This window comes from Vicia villosa, linkage group LG6 (genome assembly GCF_029867415.1).
Source record: "Vicia villosa cultivar HV-30 ecotype Madison, WI linkage group LG6, Vvil1.0, whole genome shotgun sequence".
Lineage (NCBI taxonomy): Eukaryota > Viridiplantae > Streptophyta > Magnoliopsida > Fabales > Fabaceae > Vicia > Vicia villosa.
This window is the reverse complement of record NC_081185.1, coordinates 32,584,089-32,610,166: the sequence shown is the minus strand read 5'-3', so window position 1 is coordinate 32,610,166 and position 26,078 is coordinate 32,584,089. Positions and strand designations below refer to the sequence as shown.

Genomic DNA, 26,078 nt, shown 5'->3' with positions numbered 1-26,078 from the left:
TTACGTACACTATTAGTTGTATATATAATATTAGTATTTTATTCCATTATGCGTGTTATATTTAGTATATATCAAAAAAACTAGTAGAAAACAAAAAAAAAATAGCTTTCTGCATATTTCGGAGATACATCTCCGAAACACCAAAAAAAGTGAAAATGGTGTTTTCGGAGATGCATCTCCGAAAACACCCCCCAATTGAAGTTTTCGGAGATGCATCTCCGAATTCTGGGACAATCTGAAAAAAAATACTTCGAAGATGCATCTCCGAAGCAGGGGTATTTTGGGGTTTTTAGCAGGGGTTCTCCCTCTTGGGAGGTCTGCAAAAAAATTGTCCAATTTAATTATGTCCTTTTCATATTTCTCATCACATATTTTGAGGTATGTGGTGGGCTGTATATGATGACTGCCGGTGAGAGTGAACATACTAAAAATTTAATTTTGTCATTTTCATATTTCGGAAATGCATCTTCGGACACATCCAATATACACAAAAAGTGTTGAAAGTGAGCCACATCCTGTTTATGTCAAAAACTAATTCGAAGACGCATCTTCAGAATCAATGATGTATGTAATTGATGGATATATGAAAATGTCGAGCAGAAAATTTAATAAAACACCACCCTTATATGTTTTCTTCATGATAAAACACCACCATTTTGATAAAACACCACCCTTACTAGTTTCACTCTAAAAACTTAAACCTCCCTTAAAAAACAAAGGCTTTCCGACTCAGAATTTGAGGAAGTCCAACTTAATTGAGTAACCTGACGTAAAGCCTTTTCTTTGAGAGACTCGGTTGTTATTATAGTATCAAATGTCTTCTATCTGGTTTTAACATCTCATTCTACTTTTATTTAAATAGTTTTTTTAAATCTATAAACATAATATGAGTTTCCTTTTCTTAAAATCCAATTTGACATGACATCTTATTGTAAAAAAAATTAATATAAAAAAATATAAGAATTTATTTAATATTGATCTGTCAAAAATATTTTTGAGGTGGACCTTTAACTTTCTAAATAAAAAAATGAATCTTTTAATTATATAAAAAAATTAACAAATATATTATTAGTACAATTTACTCATATTGATAAGCATCCCCTTTAGACATTTTTTAAAGGTACATATTAGATTTAACTAAATATAAGCATGATTCATAGCAAAGTTGGTTCTCCGCAGTTTTCAATCGCATATTAACCTTTAATCAACTTAGAGAGAGGGGGCAATTGACAGATTAAAATGAAGAGAAAAAACCTTTGTATGGTTTTAAAAATGTATAATCTCAGCCAACAGAATAAAATAACAATAATAGTATTATGAAAAATAGGGGTACTAATTAACAAGTAGATTTTTTTTTTTAATTTATTTAATATATATCAAGTGGAGATAAAACTTTGAGGTCATGCTTCATAGATATAAAACTTCAAAACTTCTCCAATTCATTGATTATACTTGTTTCCAATAACCCAAAAAATCAAACAAAAATCTCATATGGCAGCAAAACCTTCTATTTCAAGTTATAAATCCTCAAAAGGCACAAACGGTAACTTTTTGTACATTCCAAACCAAATTCCTATACCAACCTATGTTCGCATATTGGACACCACCCTCCGCGACGGCGAACAATCCCCCGGGGCCGCGATGTCTTGTAAAGAGAAACTCGACATCGCGCGCCTACTAGTAAAGTTGCGCGTTGACGTCATTGAGGCAGGGTTTCCTTCTGCCTCCAACGAGGACTTCACCGCGGTTAAAATGATTGCGGAAGATGTTGGCAATGATGTTGATTGTGATGGTTATGTTCCTGTTATAGGTGGTATGTGTAGGTGCAATGAGAAGGATGTTGCCATTACATGGGAGGCTGTAAAACATGCAAAAAGGCCGAGAATTTGTACTTTTATAGCAACTAGTCCCATTCACATGGAATACAAACTTAGAAAGACTAAAGATCAGGTACTCAAGATTGCTCGTGATACTGTGAAGTTTGCACGAAGTTTAGGATGTTGTGATATTCAGTTTGGCGCGGAAGATGCTGTCAGGTTACAATTACTCATTTCATAAAGTACTAATAATTATAGAAATAGTATTAGAAATTGAGTTGCTAACGTTTATTTTTATAAGAGAGGGATGATCATATTCTCGGTTGCGCAGGAGAAGGCGATGAACCAATAAATTGAACATAATAAGCACTGACAGACAAAAAAAAAAACCTTATTGCTTTCAAATCCATTTATTATACCATCTTGAAAATATAGGATCGGTTGTTTTGGCTTGTTTTAAAAATAATTTTTAAAGAGTTATAAAATTTTGTATAAAAAAATTTTATGGATAAATTTTTTATAAAAGTTTCAAATGAAAATTTGGTTTGAATAATTATTTTTAAAATGTAATTTTAAGTATTTTATCTATTTAATTTCAAAAAATCACTTAATTTTAAAGCTATTTCAAATAAATTTTTATAAAAATCATTTTTAAAATACAACTTTTTTGAAAAAGTTAAGATTTTAACTAAGTTTTGGTTTCTAATAATGTATGTTTATGTTATAGGATGTTAAAATGAGTTTTTCATTTTAGAAAAAACGAATATAAAAAAATTTGTAATATATAAAAAAAAATGAGTCACCTCCAGCCAGCGTAAGACCATTTACAATGGTTGAAAAACTCAACACCCACTTTTTCAACTCCCAACACTCCACATCATTTTCTCTTTCTTCCACCTAATAACTCAACACCCATTCAACTTTTACCCTCTCCAATGGTTTTTCACTCAACACCCTACCCCACCACTTTTTATTTTCATATTCTTATTTAAATTTTATTTTTATTTTTATGATTACATAAAATTACAATTATCGATTAAAATTAAATTAAAATAATAAATACTTAATAATTTATTTTTAATTTTTTGTAATAAAATGATTATTGGGATCCATTTCACTAAAAAAAACACTTAACTTAAAAAAAACACTAATAGAAAGATAATAATAGAGAAAGATATTGAAAAACTTGGTTTTTTTTTGTGTCCAAATCAAATGAACCAAGTCTCTATTTATAGAGAAAAAAAAATCGTGAATTTTGGTATAAAAAATAAAAAATAAAAAATTAATTTGCAACGAAATAATTGTGTTCAAAGTATTTAAATGGATAAAAATCTGGCCAGCCAATCAAAACCAGCCACGTGGCAGTTTACATGGTGTTGAGTTTTCTCAACACCTCTCTCCTCCAACACACACTCAACACTCCACTAAACACCCCATTGCACTTGATTTTGTGGTGTTGAGTTTCATTAAACCAACCATTGTAAATGGTCTAAGTTGTTTTTTTCAAAATTTTTTTATTTCTCTATGAAGAATGTATCTTTCTCCTAAAACTGAGATCGGTAAAAAAATAATAAGAATAATCAAATCGCACCACCTCTGTAATAAGTTAATGCCTCTTTTTCTCCAGAAATTGTCAGAATTATTCGTAATAAGATATTGGCTACAATGATAAAGGTCTTATCAATAAAATTTTCATTTATCCGAGATCTAGTCATAGGTAGCAATCCATTCTATAATTTATTTTTTATCGCGTGATAAAATAATTCCCCAAACAAAAGAATTGTACAATACAATATGAAATAATTAATCAAATTTTATTTTACGGTAGGCCTTGAAGTAGGTTTTTTTTTTTTTTAAAAAAAATTATTTCTATTTTATTAGTTTCAATTGTTTGTGTGCGCCTACGCAAACGGCGTATAAATGCCTCACTATTCACTCGGTTTAGGGGCATAATCATTATGTAGAAGAGATGGCCGTGTGGATCGGGAAGATACAGAGAAACAAACGGATCCAATAACATATCAGAAATATAGAGCGAAGATTTTCAAATACACATAATTCTCTAAAAATGAAAAATGATCTCTTCCACTTAAATTTGCAAATCAATTCCCTTGTTTTCATCCTACCAATATTCTAATATGATACTGGAATAAATAATAAAAAGTGGGTTGTACTGGAAGAGTTTGCATATTTGCTATCTTACGTGTCATTTGATTTTGCTTTAGTTAATTTTCAATCTCAAAGAATTTTTTAATATTCGTTATATATACTAATAAAAATATCTTTAAAAAATCCTAATAAAAAAATGGGCACCCTCGTCTATCATATTTTTTCTATTCTGTTCTACTATATGTATATTTTATTATTTATTATATAATATTTATTTTATTTAATTCGAAATTTATTGATCCAATGGTTAAAAGTAAATATGTGCTTGGTATAACACTATTTTAAACAATAGAATTGGCCTATTTTGGCATGTTACAATAGATCGGAGAAGCAATTCCTTTATCAAATATTGGGAGAAGTTATCAAAGCTGGGGCAACAACAGTAGTCATACCTGACACTGTGGGCATAGCAATGCCATTTGAATATGGAAATCTCATTGCTGATATAAAGAAGAATACTCCTGGAATTGAGAATGTTATCATTGCAACTCATTGTCATAATGATCTTGGACTTGCTACTGCCAACACCATTGAGGTAATTACCATAAAATCATAACTAGTAAATCACCCGTTATATATATATATATATATATATATATATATATATATATATATATATATATATATATATATATATATATATATATATATATATATATATATATATATATATATATATATGAGTGAATCTTTTTTTTCACTCTCCTACTTCATTTATTTCAAGATGTAGTAGAGAGAAAAAAAAGATTCACCCATAATCTCCACCATTAATTTTAAAATCCAATAGTTCATATTCATTCTCACATTCTCATATAAATATGGCATTATCATATGTAAATATGGCATTGATATATATAATTGTATAAAAAATAATGATATATTCATGCATTTACATAGGTTAAAATAATTTTTTATGGTGGTTTTCTACTCAAATGCATATTGAAAACAATATTTATATAAAAAATATGCGTGAATTTAACTGATCGTGTCCCGTTACAAATTTATTTAATATGATATATATTTTATTTAAATAAACATATAGATATTTTATCGATAGTGCCCTGTGAGAAAAATAAAAATTTTGATATTTGAAAATAAGAATTTTGTATCTCAAATAAAAAACAATTGTTAATTAAAATAAAATATGTATTTTGCTATTAGTTTCCAGTAAAAAAATAGAAATATTGACATTTGAAAATAAGAATTTTGTGATTCAAATAAATATAATGTTAACTAAAGTAAAATAGGTATTTTGATGATAGTGATCAATGAGAAAAGTAGAAATTTTGATATTTTAATTTTTTTTAATAATTATGAATAATTTTGACATTTGAAAATAATATTTTTAATAATTATGTTAATTCAATTTATTAATTTATTTATGTTTAAAAATAAAAGAGAAAAGAGAAAATTAAGAGAGAAAAAATTAAAATGAAAATATTGGAAAGAGAAAAGAAAAATGATAATTTGAAATGTGAAAGATTGAAGGCATGTGTTGCATTTTAGTTTGTTTCAAAGTTGAATAAAATGGTTGGATTATGAAAAGACAATTTAATTTTTTTGTTTTCGTCAATTATTGGAACAGAAAAGATAATTTCAATAGAATGATAGACTTCTTTTTTTAATAGCTTAATAATAGAAATAGATTATACCATTCAATTTGTTCTTAGTAAACATAAAATATCAGACATTAAAATAAATTTTATCTATTCATTTTCTGTTTCCAGGGTGCTCGTGCAGGTGCTAGACAATTAGAAGTAACAATTAATGGTATTGGTGAAAGGGCAGGTAATGCTTCATTAGAAGAGGTGAGAGTTCATCTTCTACTTTTCATTAATAATAATAATAATAATAATAATAATAATAATAATAATAATAATAATAATAATAATAATAATAATAATAATAATAAGGGAAAATATCCTTTTTGGTCCTTTATGTTAACCTCGGGATTCATTTTGATCCTTTAATTTTAAAAAGTGTTATATTGGTCCCTTAACTTTTCAAAAGGTATCATTTTAGTCCTTTTTGTCATATTAGCGACTGATTTTTGAGTTTTTCCGTCGCTAATGTGACAAAAAAACTAAAATGACACATTTTGAAGAGTTAAGGGACCAATATGAATTAATAATATCAAAAAAGCCAAAATTGTTTTTTATAAGGAATCGAACACTGGGTCTTTACCACTAGGCCAATGTACATTCATGACAAATAATTCTCACGGTTTCTACTACTATTAACAAATTCTACACATAAATTATTACCTATGAGGTCTCAAACTCAAGTCCCTTCAGGTTAAATGATATTCACTTTACAACTAGAAAAATCAATTTCTATTCTTAATAAAGTGACTATCATGTACAACTAGAAAAATCAATTTCTATTGTTTGTAAAGTGATTATTACTTATAACAAGACAACTCAATTTATATTGCTAATAAAGTGACTATCATTTATAATTAGACAAATCAATTTCTATTGTTAATAAAATTACTATCATTTACAACTAGACAAATCAATTTCTTTTGTTAATAAAGTGATTATCATTTACAACTAGACAAATCAATTTCTATTGTTAGTAAAGTGACTATCATTTACTTGTTAATAAAGTGATTATCATTTACAACTAGACAAATCAATTTCTATTGTTAGTAAAGTGACTATCATTTACAATTAGGCAAATCAATTTTTACAGTTAGTAAAGTGACTATCAATACCAACTAGACAAATAAATTTCCACGGTTAGTAAAATGACTATCAATAAGAACTAGACAAATCAATTTCTATTGTTGGTAAAAATCCAAGAGGCAGTCCAGTCACGGTTTAAAAGTAGAGAAAACTCGATTTGACAAAAATAATAACAGAAGGACTAATATGGTCCGGTTAAATTTTGTAAGGGATTAAATTAGATCTATTTTAATGTGAACGACTAATTTGGATTGTGTAATTTTTGTGAGGGACCAAAATGGATCTTCACTATAATAATAATAATAATAATAATAATAATAATAATAATAATAATAGAAATTTTGTATAAGAATTGGGGACTTGGGAGATCCATTGCTAGAATAAGACACGCCTACCCAATCCATAATCATGAACCAAACATCAGTAGCAATAGAACAATAAAAATGATGATAAGACTCCTCGAGGCCAAGACACAACGGGAAAACAAGATTATGAACACTTAAAATGACTCCTCTCTTAGCAAGTTCATCCCTCGTTTGTAACATCCACGCGAACACTTGAAGACACGTTGGTATTCCAAATACAATTCAAGGTTGACTTCACATTACTACTAAGTTGTAATTTCTAGAACCACACCCAAATATAACCATTCATAAGCATATTTAACCGAATACCCAAATGATGCACACCACCACATAAACTGATCTGATTGCAAAGGGACCGAGGAAAGATGTTGCAGAATGGAAATAAGACTGTCATACTATAGTGTAGCTGCAACGCCCGATAAATCCTCTAGGTTCACACACAACCTCCAGCTCCAATGATTCCAAAACCATGAACCAATTTCTTTAATCCTCACCCTCAGTTCCTACAAATCCGCAAACAGAATCAAAAATTGAATGCATAAAAGATCTTTCCTAATCTAGCAGTTCCTCCAGAACTCAATGTCGAAGCCATTTCCAAACCTGCACGATGAACTCGAATTGAACGAGTTAATATCAACAGACCTGGCCCAGTGACCATCAAAAGCCTAAAATTCCTCCACCATAACGAAGATTTTAAATTGCTAACCGACAAAAAATTATCTTGAATCACATTCTTTATGTCACCATATTTGAACAAAAGAACCTTGTGCCATAGTGAATCTTCCTCTAACAATATCTTTCATTCTCAGTTACAAATTAGGACCATATAAAACGAATCGTAATGCTTCACGCCTAGCCCTCCTTCCGCTTTTGACATACAAATTATTGACCATGCCACCCAAGATACTTCTGTAGCTTTTTTGACCATTTCACAAGAACGCATGTTGAATCTTGATAAAATCTTGAATAACTACTTCCAGTGCATTATAAAAGGAGAATGTGAAAAGAGGAATTGAATTCAAAACTAAATTAACCAGAGTTACTCTCCCACCTAGAGATAAAATTTTCCCTTTCCAAGAGGACAATCTATTCCTTACCTTGGCAAGAACCAAAGACCAAGCGGAGCACCGTCTAGGATTTCACCCGATTTGAATACCAAGAAAATAAAAGGGAAAGGGACTAACAAAAACCATAAGATAATCAGAGGAAGCTTTCAAAAACTCTAACCCCACATTGGAACCAAGAATTCTACTTCTTTTAAAGTTTACAAATAAACCTGAACAATGCTCAAAATCACGAATCAAGAATTTAATAGTCTCAATATTCTCCCACGATGGTTGTCCCATAATCATTATATCGTCAGCAAATTGGACAAGATCAATGTGAAGATTATCATTCAAAGCAAAAAGGTGGTTGCAATGATTTGAACACACATTCCTCAATAAACCTGCAATCCCCTCTACTGTCAGGATAAAGAGAAAGGAGGAGAGAGAATCCCATTGACGAAAACCCTTTCTAGCTTGAAATTCAATCGTAGGACTACCATTAATCAAGACCAAGAAAGAAGAAGAACAACACAAGCCTTAATCCATTTTAACAATTTACTACAGAAATTCATCCTTTTTAGGATGCATAGCAAGTAGTCCCAAGAAACAGAATAAAAGGCCTTTTCAAAATATACTTTAAGAAAATAAGCCTTTCCTATTTATCCTTGCAAAGCGTTAAGTTCTCCATTTAAGTATAAAATGCCTCTGACAAATTATAATAAACTTGTCTCTTTGAGAGTTAATTTTAATCTAATACACATTGTTATAAAAAGTTATGAGAGTCTAAGAGTGTATTTGGAAGAAGTGATAGGAAATTTTTAAAAAGTGATAGGAAAATTTTAAAGAATTTTAATTGTTACACTCTTAGATGTGCCCTACAAATAGAGATAAAAACTCAAAAGTACAAAAAGGTGAACTCAGTCAGCACAAGATGTGCCCAACTAAAAGCATTCTGAGAAAAACATAATAAAATGGGCAGCAAAACCAAAATACAACAAAGTCAGCAAAACAACATCGAATAGAGGCTCAGACAACCAAAATCGAACTCCTAAAAGGCACAGGCTAGAGCTCAAAACTACTTGGGCCATCATTAAACAAATATAGAGACCTCCAAAAAGAAAACCATTATCTAAAAAATGGAACCTAGACACAGACACTCAAATTGCTATTGGTTCAGACATATGATAAAATTTAGAAGCCAATCAGAGAAGGAGCATGGGTTCTCCAATAATCTAACAAGATACCACTTCTAAGTTTAAAAAAATGCTCTTGGATTTCAGATATTTCATGGTTGTTGAAGAGATAGAAAAAATGATATCATTTTGAACATTCCAAATAGTCTGAACAACATAATGTTAAATCATAGCAAAACCACCCTCAATCCTCGCCGAACATCTAAAAAGACGAAAAAAAACTCAAAATGAAGCATATGATCCCTCAAAAGAACCACTATCCAACCTAACAAATTAAAGATTTAATACCATGCTGATGCAGCTAACTCAAAAGTAACAAACAAATGGGAAACCTACTTAACCACATCCATACACAAAGGATAAGAGCCTGCTGTTAGGCCAAAATCACTCTTATGTTAAAAATATTTTCTATAGAGGGTAAACTATCTTGTAGAAGTTTCAAAGAAATAATCAATCCTTAAAAGGTGTCCAACTAATCCATATGAGAGGAAGGGTTTGGTTTAGAATATATATATATATATATATATATATATATATATATATATATATATATATATATATATATATATATATATATATATATATAAGGGTTTCATTCACCTCAGATTCTAGATTACTTACCCTTCCTTCCACCGACCATTCTCTCCCAATGCCCCATCTGGCTGCAAAGTAATATGATAGAATCTAGGGAAACAAAACTTCAAGGGAGAGTCTCCGATCCAAGGGTAAGCTCAAAAAATAGGTCTAAAGACCCAATTCCACTTCCATAAAGATACCTTCCACCAAAAATTTGGAAGAATCAATTTCTTTCCTTCCCAAAAGAGACACTTTTTTCCACCAAGTGGAGATAGATAAGAAGCCCATAATCCTACGCCATTTCCCCTACTTAGAGAATTCACAACACCAGGACGTTATCTAGAAGCTAGGATATCACATGAAAGACCGAAATCCCCTGTAATCAACCTTTACCTTCATTTAGCCAATAGGGCCAAATTAACAAAGTGAATATCTGTAATCCAGAAGCCACCTTGACTCTTAGGTTAACAAAAATCAGATCATTTGATACAATAAATATTAGAGTCATATTTCACCTTATCCCACATGAACTACCTTTGAAGCTGGCTATCTTTAACAAATAATGAAGAAGAAGAAATAGATTAATGCCAGCTGTCAGATTGGTTGGTTGAGATGTTAGTTACTTTTAGTTAGGTTAGTTACAGTTTATACTTGAATATATATAGACTTGTATAACCAATGTAACAATCTCTCATCAATGAATAGCAGAATCTACTTCTTCTCTTTCTATCTTCTTCGTTCTCATGCTAATAGCTTGTAGTGCAACATCTTCATCAATGGAGTTCACCATTGCTTAGATGGTATCAGAGCAGGTTCGACCTGCTCTGCTTCCGCTGCATACGATAGGTGAAGTTGTTCATTCTTCTTCTTGTATCTTTTTCTTTTGTGATTGATTCTTCTTGAATCATTCTTTGTGTTTCGAATCTTTCTCGAAGCTTTTGTCTTGATTCAGTTTCTTATTTCGATTCTTTCTCGAAATTCATTGTTATTCATTGTTAATCATTGTTGTTGAATCATCTTGTGTTGATATTTGGTTAAACCCTAATCATGACAAGGAACACTGGTAGTAGTGCGCAAATTGTTGATACTCTTGATCCGTACTATGTTCATCCTTCAGAAAATTCTGCAACTGTGTGTGTAACACCGGTACTATCGGGAGAAAATTATCATGCTTGGTCTATGAAGATGAAGCGAGCATTAGCAATGAAAAATAAGTATCAGTTTGTTGACGGATCCATAGAAGTACCAGATGTCAACGATCTCAACTTCAGAGCATGGCAAAGATGCAATAATCTGGTTCATACTTGGATTATCAATTCAATCAATCCATCAATTGCACAAAGTGTTGTGTTCATTGACAATGCAATTGTCATGTGGAATGACCTTAAAGATAGGTTTATGAGAGGTGATAGAATACGAGTTGCTCAGTTACATCAAGAGATTTCAAATCTGAAGCAAGGAACCAATAAAGTTTCAGATTATTTCACTGAGTTGAGAAGCTTATGGGAGGAATTTGACCAATACAGGCCTATGCCAAACTGTACCTGCAGAGTTGCTTGCACATGCTTGGCTATGAGGGATAGTCGAGCCTATAGAGCTGAAGACAGGATCATTCAATTTCTGATTGGTTTGAATGAAGAATATCATGGAGTTGTATCTCAAGTCTTGTTAATGGATCCCCTGCCTCAGATAAACAAGGTATTTTCAATGGTGATGCAGCAAGAAAGGAAAATTTGTGGAGGAATCTCTATTGGAAATAACTTGGTTGAGGATAACTCAGGAATGGTGAATGCCACTGAATCTAATAAGTTGACAGGTAATGGAAGAGGTAGAGGGAATTTTAATGGAAATAGCCAAAGAGGAGGTCATAGTTCAGGTAGAGGAAGAGGAAATGTGAAGATCTGTACCTATTGTGGGAAGACAGGTCATATCATTGACAGTTGCTATAAAAAGCATGGATATCCACCAAGCTTTGGAAGAGGAAATGGAGGCAATTCCTATGCAAACCAGGTAGCTACAGGAGAATCAAATGGCAAGAGCACTGAAGCCTCAACAAGTGATAACATGACCCTCACAAAAGAGCAATACCAAAACCTAATGAGCCTACTTGAGAAGAACACTAGCAATGTCAACTTGACAAAAAGAGGTAACTCTTTTCTTGCCAATTTTAAATGCAGTAGTAAAGTTAATTGGATTATGGATACTGGGGCTACATATCACATTTGCCATGATCTCAATTGGTTTGTGAAGTATTGTGATATTAAACCTATCATTGTTAATCTGCCAAATGGAAATACAATAACATCAAAAATATGTGGTAGTGTGAAACTGTCTAGCCAGCTTGTCATAGAAAATGTTCTTTACTTGCCTCAATTTGAAGTGAACTTGATTTCAGTTTCAAAACTATGTGCAGAACATAACTGTCAAGTTGTTTTTGAAACTAATCAATGTGTGATACAGGCAAAGAAGGATTTGAAGAGGATTGGTTTGGCTAAAGAGATAGATGGTCTCTACTACTTGGGAGCCACTGAGCCACATAAAGAAAGCACCTATGCTGGCCATGTTTCTAGTATTGTTGTCAATAGCAATAAGGAAGGCAGTGGAGTGCTATGGCACTTAAGGCTAGGGCATTTATCTTTTGAAAGAATGAAATGTATGAAAAAGATATATAGTTACATCTCAGATAGTGTACATAGTGCTTGTGATGTGTGTCACTTATCAAGATAGAAAATTCTCCCATTTCCCATTAGCAATAATAATGCCACTCATGTATTTGATCTCATACATTTGGATATTTGGGGCCCTTTTAATACTCCTTCTGTGCATGGCTTTAGATATTTCCTAACTATTTTGGATGATTATAGTAGGCATGTTTGGGTTGTCATGATGAGATCCAAATCAGAAACTTCCCAAAGAATTAAAGAGTTCATTTTAATGGCTGAAAATCAGTTTGAGAAAAGGGTAAAAATAATCAGAAGTGATAATGGCTTAGAGTTTCTTATGCCATCATACTATGCTTCCAAGGGAATAGTGCATCAGCAGAGTTGTGTCTATACTCCACAACAGAATGGGAGAGTGGAGAGAAGACATCAACACATTTTGAATATAAGTAGAGCTCTAATGTTTCAGGCTGGATTACCAAAGAAATACTGGTCTTATGCAGTGCTACATTCAGTATTTCTTATGAATAGAATCCCTACAAAACTACTCCAAAATAAATCCTCATATGAACTTATGTACAATGAGTTACCTGACCTAACTTGCTTGAGAGTTTTTGGATGTCTCAGCTATGCATCCACCCTACCAGCCAACATACATAAATTTGATCCTCGGGCAAGGAAGTGTGTTTTCTTGGGCTATAAGTCAGGAATGAAAGGGTATGTTCTCCTTGATCTTTCCAATCATGAAATACTTGTCTCAAGAAATGTCAAATTCTTTGAGATGGAGTTTCCTTGTCACACTGATTCCTCTACAAACACACCTCATGACATTTATGTTAATTCTCCCATTGAGAATTTGGCTTCCAATGTTCCTGAAATCCATGATGATGCTGTGAGCATCTCTGATATCCAGGCTGATTCAGTTGAATCTGAAGTAGTTGAGCCTCATGGATTCACACCACCTGTTGTGCATCCCAATGAGGATACTCTTACCCACACTCCTGCTCCTATTGCTATTCGAAGGTCTAGTAGAAATGCTGCTCCTCCAGCACATTTGAAAGACTACATCTGTAGTTCTATTACTACTACTTCATGCCAGTATCCTATCTAAGATTACTTATCCTGTGCAAACATCTCTCCATCTCATCAGGCCTATATTCTAGCCTTGGAATCTGAAACTGAACCTACCAACTACTCTATGGCTTCTAAAGATCCTAGGTGGGTTCAAGCTATGGAAAGTGAAATTGATGCTCTTCATAGCAACAATACTTGGGAATTTGTGGATCTTCCCCCAAATACTTCTCCTATTGGTAGTAAATGGGTTTATAAGATCAAAAGGAAAGCTGATGGTTCCATAGAACGATTCAAGGCCAGGTTGGTTGCTCAAGGGTTCACTCAAACCGAAGGCCTTGATTATTTTGAAACCTTTTCTCCTGTTTCCAAGCTTTCTACAGTCAGGGTTCTACTAGCTATAGCTTCCATCCATGGCTGGCATTTACATCAACTCGATGTTAATAATGCCTTTCTCCATGGAGACTTACATGAAGCTGTTTACATGAGGATACCTCAAGGAGTTGTTCCCTCTAAACCAGGCCAAGTGTGCAAACTCATTAAGTCATTATATGGATTAAAACAGGCAAGTCGACAGTGGTTTGAAAAACTTACCAAATTTCTTCATTCTCAGGGGTTTGTTCAGGCACATGCTAACCATACTCTCTTCATTAAGTCTGATTCCACATCCTTCACAGCACTCCTTGTGTATGTGGACGACATTATCTTGGCAGGAACTTCTCTACAAGTTTTTGATGCTTTGAAAACATCCATGAACAAAGCATTTCGCATAAAAGATTTAGGACAACTGAAATTTTTTCTCGGCCTTGAAGTAGCCAGATCCTCCTCTGGGATTACCCTTTGTCAACGAAAGTACTGTTTAGATCTTTTAAAAGATGCTGGTCTCATTGGTTGCAAGCCTGTCTCAACACCTTTAGACACTGCCACACGTTTGTCACATGACAATGGATCAGTTTTTGCTGATGTGACTGCATATCGTAGACTTGTTGGTAGATTAATCTACCTAACAACAACACGACCTGACATTGCGTTTGCCACACAACAACTCAGTCAATACATGAGTGCTCCCACTGACACACATTACAAAGCAGCTTTACGTGTGCTTCGATATCTCAAGAGATCTCCAGCTCGTGGCATATTTTTATCTCACTCCTCTGACCTTCAAATCCTTGGATTTAGTGATGCAGATTGGGGAGGATGTATTGATACGCGCCGTTCTATTTCTGGCTATTGTTTTTTCATAGGTAAATCATTAGTTTCCTGGAAATCAAAGAAGCAAGTCACTGTAAGCTGTTCATCTGCTGAGGCTGAATATCGGGCTTTAGCATCTGCCACCCGTGAACTTCAATGGATGTGTTTTCTTCTTCAGGATCTTAAACAACAACCATCACGCCTACCTGTGCTCTACTGCGATAATCAAAGTGCTCTGCATATTTCAGCTAATCCGGTGTTTCATGAGCGTACTAAACATCAGGACATTGATTGTCATCTTGTCCGTGAGAAGCTCCAGGCTGGTCTCATGCGTCTCTAGCCCGTTCCTTCTCATGCACAAGCTGCAGACGTATTTACTAAAGCTCTTGGACCAAAATCTTTCTTCAACTGCTTGTCCAAGCTTGCCTTGGTAGATATATACCAACCCCAAGCTTGTGGGGGGGGGGGTAACAAATAATGAAGAAGAAGAAATAGATTAATGCCAGCTGTCAAATTGGTTGGTTGAGATGTTAGTTACTTTTAGTTAGGTTAGTTACAGTTTATACTTGAATATATATAGACTTGTATAACCAATGTAACAATCTCTCATCAATGAATAACAGAATCTACTTCTTCTCTTTCTATCTTCTTCGTTCTCATGCTAATAGCTTGTAGTGCAACATCTTCATCAATGGAGTTCACCATTGCTTAGAATCTTCTTTCAAACCTTAACGGGCATTACTAACAAATACACACTATCATCCAAAGTCTTCACTTACCATTAAACTCAAATATGATGAACATATAATCCAGAAAGCTCCAACTAAATAATCACACGCTTTCAAAATCCATTTTGAAAACGAGATAAGCCTTGGGGAATTTCTTTTCCAAATCAATGACCTCATTAATCGCCACTACATTGTCAACCAATACTTTTACTTCGAGGAAAATAGATTGATTCGGGGAGACAAGCTTATCAATAGTATAGTTGCCAATACTTTGGCTACCAATTTATATAATAACCCACAACATTATCTAACTTCTGGAGAAGAAAGGGAGCAGTAAGGACACTGAGCCACTAAACTATCTAACTTCGAAAGAAGAAAAAGGACAATAAGGATAAGATTATCAGCCTTAGTAAGAAAGTGGAAAATAACCCCATAAAGCAAAGGCCTATCATCCATTGGATTTTTAAAGAGATTTCAAAAATAATTGACCACTTCTTGTCAAATATTAGACACCCGTTCTATCAAAGCGTCATCAAACTTAAGGGCTAAGATAACTTTCTTAATACTCATACTTTTGAGAGGCTGATGGAAAAAAACCCGTATTAGCATCTCTTTATTTAAGCCACTTAAATTTGTATCTATTAACCAATTGAGAATCTTTAATCATTAGTAAGGGCCAAAGTTCTACAATAGCTCCATCCCTAACTTGGATTTCATCCTCTGATAACTTGAGTCCTAAAACCAAACCCCCATATTACTACAAAAATATCATAATAACAAAAAGACCAGAACCAAAAGAACTCCATCAATAATTACTAGGTCAAATATAAAGAAGAAAGACACCAAAATTAATCTATATTTGGCCATACCCTAATCTTCAAAGTCATTATTGTAGGAATGCAAATAATTGATTCTTACCAAGCCAAATTAATAAAAATGTGTTACCTCTTCATTCTCAATTCATCTTCATTGAAGTTTATATTAAAATTAATAAATGTATATACTTAATTTCCTCTCATTTTATTTAAATTATTATTCAAATTACTACTTAACCACTCATTGTCTATTTTCTTTGTACTTTCAAGGTTGTAATGGCCTTGACATGCAGGGGTAATGATATCTTAGGTGGTCTACATACAAGAATCAATACAAGACAAATATTAAGGACAAGCAAAATGGTTACATATTTGAAACTCTTTTTTTTTAATTTTTAATTTCCCCTTTTCAGTTTAAGATGTCATAATTATTGTAATTAGGTTGAAGAGTACTCTGGGATGCTTTTACAACCGCACAAGGCTCTTGTTGGGGCTAATGCTTTTCTTCATGAGAGTGGCATTCATCAGGTTTGGTTTGTGATATCAATACCTATAATACTTATGAAAATACATAAAATTTACTTTCTTTCTTCTGATTAACACCTTATGCTTTATAGGATGGAATGTTAAAACATAAAGGCACATATGAAATAATATCTCCTGAGGATATTGGTCTTGAAAGATCCACTGAGGCTAGTATTGTATTGGGGAAGCTTAGGTATGTCATTTTCCTTTTTATATTTAAATATTATTAGGTTTATGTGAACTTTATGAGTATTTATAAAAGTTTGAACCATAGGTTTTAGTCACAAACAAAAAAACATAATAGAAAATGGGATGAATAAAATCCAACAACAAAAACAAAAAACAACATATGCATGTGCTTATAGTATTTCCTTTTTTCAAGTCAAAATGTAAAATCTATAAACAACATTCCAAAAAAATTCTAAATTAGTAAACAAAGGAAGTGTACAAAATTTTCTTGGGACGACATGCATTTAAACTATATCATGTATCCATAGAAGTTTTTATTGATATTCAACCATATATGAATATGTTCATTCCTAAACACACTAGCATCATGCATTCAAACCACCATTCTTGAAATTCAACCTTATATGAATATATTCATTCATAAACATCTAGCATTCATATAGTTGACTCAATTCCATGCTTTCGTTCATAATACACAACATTATCACCTTTTTTCTTCTTTTGTCATTGTTATATTGGTTCTCAATCTTGTGCAGTGATATGCATTTATTTTCTTGTGTATTGCTTAAACATCTAAAAATTAGTATCTCATTTTTTTTAGGCTCATTTTTTGATACATTCATTATTAAACACCTTGCTTGGTGACCGCTTAGGATTTTTTAAATGGAATGATTATTGTATTGGTTTTGAGAGTCAGGAAGAAGATGATTTAAAAAGTTTGAATTTGACAACTAATGAGTTAGGTGGAAGATTTCCATTTTCCTCTTCTTGGCCTACGGTTGGAGAACTTGGTTGTGTTGAGGTAGGTGGACAAGTGTGGTAGATTGTAGATTTCCATTTTCCTCTTGGCCTAGTATTCAGTCTACAAAAGTGACAAGTCATCATATTTATTGCTTGGATAGTGTTGGGAATCAAGTATGAGTGGTTAAGTCCCACATCAACTAAAAACTTAGGAAATGTTAGGAATATAATAGAAAGGATACATACCTCATTTCCTTAAGATTTTGGTGAATATGTGATGCCAATATCTCTTGGTTCCTGAATGTTTAGCCCATTGAAATTCCGGGCACTCCTCGAACTCCTCAACGAGTATTATTAAAGTCATGGTTAGGCTCGGTAAGGGAGCAAAAGGAGGATCCTAGTATTTGTCAAGGCTAGTAATGTGGGTGAATAATGCTTCAGGGGGAGATTATTGGGAATCAAGTGTGAGTGGTTAAGTCACACATCAACTAAAAATAGAAGAAATATTGGGTATATAACAAAAAGGATTCATACCCTCGTTGCCTTATGCTTTTTGATGGATATGTGGTATTAATGTCTCTTAGATTCGGACTCCCCAAACAATCATATTGGCATGGTAGACAGGGAAGGATACCTTACTCTATCTAATTGTTTGGAAGTTACTTCTCGTCCTCTTTTTTCCCATTTATCTAATCTGATGCTTCTTTCCCCATGGATTTCTAGTGAGTAAGAAAGTAGGAAAGTAGCTAAGTTAACTAGGTTACCTGAAAGTTAGGTTGCCTCTTATATGAAAAGTGATAAGCTAGAAGTGGAGAGGTTTATGATTTTATAAAGAAGAGACCAGTAGTAAAAGGCTATTATTCTTTCATATGCTCACTCCATATCTAATAAATGAATATTCTCCTTAAAATGTGATGTGAGAGAAACTATATTACCCAAGGTCTATAAAGGAGTGTAGAAGAAAACAAAAATTAAGGAAAACAAGAGAAAATAGTCAAGAAAAATATTTTGAATCTAATGGATAATGTACAACTGAAACATGGTGTATATAAATCTAATTCATGATCACAAGAGGATATTCTCACGAGACAATCAAATTAAGTTCCCATCAAACAAAATCACATGGGCAAAAAATAAAATAGAAAGTGCATTGAAATTGTTAGAAATGTGGTTGGGCCTAACTCAACACTACAAAATCGGCTTGTAGGGTGAGGATTGTCTCCACTTATAAGGACATGTTTAGGCCATATATTGTCCGATGTGGAACTCTTAACACACCCCTCACACCCAAGACTAGACAACTAGAGCATGGAAATAAACGGTGGGTGACCCGATAGTGGAAACCTGATAGCAGGTGGCCCACCGGATCTTGGCCCACCGGATCTTAAGCGAGGCTCTGATACCATGTTAAGAAATATGGTTGAGCTTAACTCAACACTATAAAACCGACTTGTAAGGTGAGGATTGTCCCCACTTATAAGGACATGTTCAGGCCATATATTGTCCGATGTGGGACTCTTAACAGAAATATCAAGTCACCAAGACTTGAATAAAAAATTATCGAGAGTTATACCAATAGAGTGAAAACTAAAGCTATTAAAATATTTATCAGGGGTATATCATAAGTATATAAATTACACTGACAATTAACCAACTAGAGATTAAATGTTACCTCATGAAACTCCCAAAGAATTTTTTCGTATTCATTGCCATTAGATATTTCTCCTTTTAAAGGTTGAATTCTTGTGAGTCATTCTCCTCTAAAATATGCCTACTCCATGTCTAATAGAAGTATGCTCTTTGATAACTTTGCAACTTCAAATTTTGTTGTTGATTTGTAGATTTTATGATATTGATTTGCAAAGTTTGTGATGTCTAATAGAAGTTTATTCTTTGAAAATTTGCAAGTTCAAACTATTTTTTATCTAGGAGTCTTTTATGATGTTGATTTTCTTTTTAATATTCGAAATTTAGTAGTAGGATTAAAAAGAATACAATGAAAAGCTTATTTCGTCCAACCCTTTAGAGTTTAGGGAAATCCAAGAAACTAAACTTAGTGAGATATTCATATATGCCTCTTTAATTTATTCTTTGTGAGGAAATTATTTTTGTGATTGAAGTATCTTTCTGGTTGTTTTGAGCTATTATTTAATTCCTTTTCTTTTGCGGTTTTATTTGCGCTTGAGTATATATTTTATTGTTTTCTTTATCATATCAGTACATTTTGTGCTATAGAACTTCTTCTCATACCTTATTAAATTTTTTCCCATCGTTTATATTATTTTATTTTTCCATTAAAAAGACTTGGAATGACAAAGTTACCTTAAATATTAAAATGTACAACAATCATCACCTAACCTCCTAATTAAGTCCAATGGAAACAAAGTAAGAGATTATTTATTTTTTTCCTCAAAAAGAATTAAAACATGTCAAACTAGTATTATTAAAATTAGATTTGTATATAAAAGTTCACACAAACTTAATATCACTAGTTTTTACATTGACCTCGAATAAATTGTAAAAGTTGTATTTGTCAAAGTGTTTTTGAATGGTGTAACATTATCAAAATGACTTATTTATTTGATTATTTACCAATATTAATTTTATATTTTGTTTATAGTTTGAAAATGGTTAATTTAATTAGTATTTGCTTGATTAATTTGTGACATATTTTCTATATTTCATTGACTATTTTATCCTAATTATAATAGTGGACGCCAGGCATTGAGAAAGAGACTTGAAGAGGTAATCATAATTTCATTGATAAACAATAAAGGCATGTTACATGTTTTATAAGTTTGTTTCACAACTTATTATGTGTTATTTCAGCATGGTTATATACTAAAGGATGATGAACTTGAGACTCTGTTCTGGAAATTCAAACTATTGGCTGGGACAAAAAAGGTTAAGAACTAGTTTTGTTTTTCTTGTTTTTTATATGCCAAATGAAATTTCAAAATAAAAAGAGTAAAATGGGGTGCTCCACCCAGGGTACAAGGAAAATTCGAGCAAAAATCATAAAACAAAATCAACGATTCAAGCAAAGACGCGACTTAGCTTCCCAATCCACCCAATGGGACTCAAGATTATGTGTGACCCCAAGTAACCACCACTCCTACGTTTGAAACTTGACCTTCCCAACTATATCCTTCAATACCAACATTCTTCCTTGAAACAAAATTTTATTCCTAGTGAGCCATATAGCCCAGACAAGCACCAAATTCTATTCATGCTTGGTTACTTAACATTCAAGGAACAAGTGTGCCACACTTTCTATGTTGCAAAACAAAGGTGAAAACCATGTTATGGATTATCCATCGCCTTGCCAAATCACTCATAGTATAGAGTCTATCCAAAGTAAGTTGCCAACTAAAGATAAAGATTTTAATTGAAACTTTTAATCTCCAAATTTTTTCCAAACACTTCAACCATATTTCATCCACATTTATAAGATAATTGCTTAAAATCTGCAGTATTTAATAATAGCTTTTTACTGAAAAATCGTAACTAGATATCCACCAAACAAATACATGCTCCAAATCAAGAATCCACTATACCAAGCTCAATATTTCTAGAAAATCACCTAATTGCGGGTTTTTGAATGTAGTAAGATCAACTTTCAACAAGAAAATGTGCCAAACACATGAATTCTTAATAGAATATCCCATGTCAACTGTTGTGCTATCAAGCAGTTCAGAGAGTGTAATGAGAGACGAAAATAAGGAGCTCAGAGGAACAAAACTAAGCTAAAGAAGATTCCAAAAACAATGTCCTTACCATTTTCTAGCGCGCAAGAAATTGAACTAAAGAACCAATTACTACCTTCCACATGATGAGAAGCAATAACCTGGATGTCTCTACACCATAGAGAATCTTGACCTCCACTTGAAGGAATCGTAACATTCAAGATCACATCCTTAATGTTACCATATCTAAACACCAATAAATCAAACCAAATTGAATCATTGTCATTTAAAATCCTCCAAAGCCACTTACTAAAAAAAATATATTGAATGTTTCACAATTTTTTATCCCAAGCCTCCTTTTTTTGTCTTGCAAATAACCTCCCAAATTATCCAAATAATTTTCCTCTTTTGATCATCACCTTCTTAGAAGAAAGAATGTTGCAACTTCAATATCTTCTTCATTATTACCTTTGGAGCTTTGAAAAATGAGAAAAAAGAGATAGAGAGATTAGTTAGCACTAAATTCAGCAACACCAAATCTACCTCCAATGGACAACTGTTTTTCCTTCCACGATGATAATTTCCTACACATCTTATCCAAAATGGAATTCCAATTTTCCCTTCACCTTGGGTTAGCACCCACCGAAATCCCAAGGAACGATAAAAGGATAGATCATATCTTACAAACTAAGAATGTGGAAGAAGCTTGTAAGAAGTATAGTTTTAGATGAATACTACAAATATTACTCTTGTTAAGATTCAAACATATCCCACTTTCCAATTCAAAATCTATTAAAATTGCCTTTAAGCTCCATAAATTATTACAAGAACCGTTGCATATCTCCATTGTATCACCTGCAAGCTTAATCAATTCAAAATGAATCTCCTCATTAACTTGAAAATCTAAACACTCCCCTTGCACAATTGCATTGTGAACTAAACCTGCAAGACCTTCTGCAGCCATAAGGATTAGAAAAGGGATAAAGGATCCCCTTGACATAGACCTCGCCAAGGTTAAAAATCTAATATAGAACTACCATTTACAAGAGCAGACAAAAAGCTATTAAAACCAGAGCTTCCACCCTTTTTTGGCCAAATAGGGTAGAAGCCCATCATGTTCAAAAGATGCCTGAGGTACCCCCAAAAGACGCAATGATAGGCCTTTATGAAGTCTAATTCACCTACAGGCATTATGTATTGAATCTCTTAATAAAATCCAGTACTTCATTCACAACCAAAATACCATCTAACATTTGACCTATGAAGGCAGATTGCCATTTGGATTTCATACTACCATAAACCTATTGACTATATTAGACAAAAGTTTATATAACATTCTATAATTACTTCCCACTAAATAGATGAGTCTGGATTCATCAATGCTTCAAGGAAAATTTGGTTTAGAAATCGGAGCTAAAAAAGAAGTTGTCACTACTTTTGGAAGTTTAGCATTATGATATAATTCATTCACAAACTTAAATGCATCCTCCTTCAAAAAAACCCAACAAGATTTAAAAAAAGCCATGTTGTAACCATCTAGACCGGGACTTTTGTCCCAATCACTCTCCCACACAATTTCCTCTCCTCGAACTGGAAAGGAGCCTTAAGAAATATCATATCTTCTTCAGACAAATGCTTGAAACAAACACCATCCAAAAGAGGCCTATTAAATATATGTTCTTTGTATATATTCTTAAAGTAATTTTTAATCTTCAATTTAACCTCATCCACTTGAATAATCTTTCCTCTATCAGTATTAAGACTCACAATATCATTTTTTTAAAATCTTGGAAGAGCTTGGAGTTGGAACATCCCCCTTTAATTCACTTTTGCCTTTATTTTGGTTTAAGTATGCTCTCTTTATTTTGGAAGAACTTGGAGTTAGAATCCTCCTCTTTCATCCACTTTGCTTTGACTTTTGTCTAAGTATACTCTCTTTATGATGCATTATGTGCCAAACCTTCTTAAAATAAAAAATTCATCTGTCTGCCAAACAACCAGAATTTTATCCATACAATCATTAGAAACTAAATAATCTAAGTCATTTAAATCCTTAACAACTACATCTACTTCCAAAACATTGATACATAAGACCTCTTTATTCCAACCTTTCAAACTGTCTTTCAAGATCTTCATCTTTTCTTTCAACACCAACACAATTTACCATAAACCACACACGAATTCCAAATCCTCTTCACAAAAGAGACAAAATCCTCATGCTTAATCTAGAAATTAAAAAATTAAAAAGGTTTAGGGCCCCATTTCGAATAATCACACAAGTCCATTGTTCCTACACTTCGATAAACAATTTTCCACTTCTCAACCAACCCTTTGAAAAGCATAAATCTATCAAGCCGACTCATAACACTACCATCAAGTTTGAACCAAGTAAACTTGTTTTCAGACAAATGAACATCCACCACATCAATAATTTTGCGTGAATGTAAGTAATATAAATATAGATATAAGAACCAATCATTTTGTAGGCTTTTATAAAATATTTTTAAAATTGAGAGGTTCTTTAAAATAATTTATAAATATCTACTTAATTAAATTCCCCAAACTTACCTAATAAGAGCTAATAAAACTTCTTGCCTAAATGGTTGCTTTAGTTAGAAGCTTAGTCTAATGCGAATTATGTTTATATGTGATTCTATGGAAATAGTTATGTCCCTACTAATTGAGTTCAATGTTTTATTTTGTTATACAGAGAGTAACCAATGCAGACCTTAAAGTATTGATGTCAAATGAAGCATATCAAGATGAACTTGTCTACAAAGCTGCATGATTTCTAGGTAACTTGTAATATAATTAGATTTAAACTAAATGTTTGATGCAATGGCTACATTAAAAATACTAAAAGTACTAATTGATCATTATCTAAATGCAGGTAACTTGTGGTACTTTGAATCCCTCAATACAAAAGTGGAGAAAATATTACTTTGAAAGGAAACAGATCATATGATTAAGTGTGGACCCAAATATAAGTAGAGTCATGTTCGCAACATAGATTGAAGGATTATATTATACAACTTAGTAAAACTTTATTAACTCACTTGTTCATATATTTTAAGGTTCTTATTCTATTTTCTTTATGTGTGTTTATTCATTCAAGAACTTATAGGGTCTGTTTGTTTTAATTTTTAATTTTTTTGTATTTTTAAAAAAAGATTTTATTAAACCGTTTTTTAAATTATTAGTAGTAAAAGACCCGTGCGTTCGCACGGGTTTTATTGTTACCAAGTTCAAGTAAAAAATGTAGTGTAATGAAAAGTGTTGTATGTAATAAACAATTATAAGTAATTGATAGTCACTTCAATAAAATAGGTATTATGGTGATAGCCTCCCGTGTGAAAGTTTATATCATGTTTCTCTTAATTTTTTCAACTTATACTTCTCTTAATAATTTCATCTCACGACAATAAAATATTAAATTAAACATGGCCACTTCAATAAAATAGGTATTGTAGTGATACTGACCCATGTGAAAGTTTATATCATGTTTCTCTTAATTTTTTCAACTTATACTTCTCTTAAATATTTCATCTCAAGACAATAAAATATTATACTTCTTCGTCAATCCACTATCCCTTCATTTTAAAAACCAATACATCCGCATAGAGAAAATTCACCGATAATTTAAATAATTTGATAGGACAAGCCTTTTTATTAACATGGTATCCCACAATTTAACTGATGCTCCAACATCACTGCTTCTGTAATACTTATAAATTAAAGTTGAATATGTTATACAATCAGGGAAAATTCTTCTTTCAGTCATTTCATAAATAATGAAGGGGAATACACACATAGTGCATGAAGATAACGATGTTCCACACTCCTCGTAAGTCTACAGAAACTATAAGAGCAAATGAGCACCTTATACATTGATAGCAATTATGTACTATTCAGACCAACATTTAAATTGACTTGCAATGTGAGTGCATCCAAAAGCCATGTCCTTTGGATTGGACAAGCCAACTGTGTATTTTCATTGTGATGTTAAATACTTTTCAGATATTGTTTTATTTATATGAAAGATCCACAACATACCACAATTTGTTTTAACTATTCTTTTCATATATCTAGTCATTCTTTTTAAGTATACTGTAAAATTAGGAAACATGGATTGATATAGAGTAAGTGGTTGAATAATATGATGTAGTAGGATTGTGAACTGTGGAGTTCGACAATCACATTTAGAAGCCATTGTAGAAACCAACATTGAACACCTAGTGAATACAATGTATTATCTGTATTTTTAATATGTGTAGTTATCTGCTAATCATATTTACAAGTGTAATCATATCATATTTTCCAATGTTATTTCATATAAATATAGAAGGAACATGTGTGGGAGAGTACCAATTTGGTCCTTCCATTATATTGTATTTGTAGGTCAATTTTATTTAAAAACGTGTTATATTACCCATGCTTTTAAAAAACCAAGTTAGAATTGTAACCACTTGGATAACAAATTAGAAAGGAATTGAACAAAGAGAAACAAAATTGAGATAGAACTAAGTGTTTAAAAAACATTAAATGTTGATTGAACATATACTGATGTAGCTTTGTACTATGCATTGTTATCGACAAGCATGCATAGATGAAAAGTTGAA

General features: G+C 32.3%; 1 protein-coding gene across 1 annotated transcript; it reads left to right on the top strand.

Moving 5' to 3' along the window:
* The first annotated feature begins 1,372 nt into the window (after window positions 1-1,372).
* LOC131609083 (probable 2-isopropylmalate synthase) lies at window positions 1,373-24,809 on the top strand. Its single transcript, XM_058880724.1, has 10 exons — window positions 1,373-2,036; window positions 4,308-4,521; window positions 5,714-5,794; window positions 16,589-16,681; window positions 16,760-16,846; window positions 16,936-17,036; window positions 20,485-20,518; window positions 20,603-20,677; window positions 24,170-24,254; window positions 24,350-24,809. Exons 1-9 carry the CDS (start codon window positions 1,492-1,494, stop codon window positions 24,245-24,247), a joined length of 1,308 nt encoding a protein of 435 aa, XP_058736707.1. The 5' UTR covers window positions 1,373-1,491; the 3' UTR covers window positions 24,248-24,254; window positions 24,350-24,809.
* The last annotated feature ends 1,269 nt before the right edge of the window (window positions 24,810-26,078 follow it).

What these genes read in the sequence shown, in the direction of transcription:
- LOC131609083 (XM_058880724.1), top strand. Translation starts at nt 1,492, where the DNA reads ATGGCAGCAAAACCTTCTATTTCAAGTTATAAATCCTCAAAAGGCACA. An exon ending in GTAATGCTTCATTAGAAGAG is followed by an intron (nt 5,795 to 16,588) that starts GTGAGAGTTCAT and finishes TGTACTTTCAAG; the next exon opens with GTTGTAATGGCCTTGACATG. An exon ending in ATTGTATTGGGGAAGCTTAG is followed by an intron (nt 17,037 to 20,484) that starts GTATGTCATTTT and finishes TAATTATAATAG; the next exon opens with TGGACGCCAGGCATTGAGAA.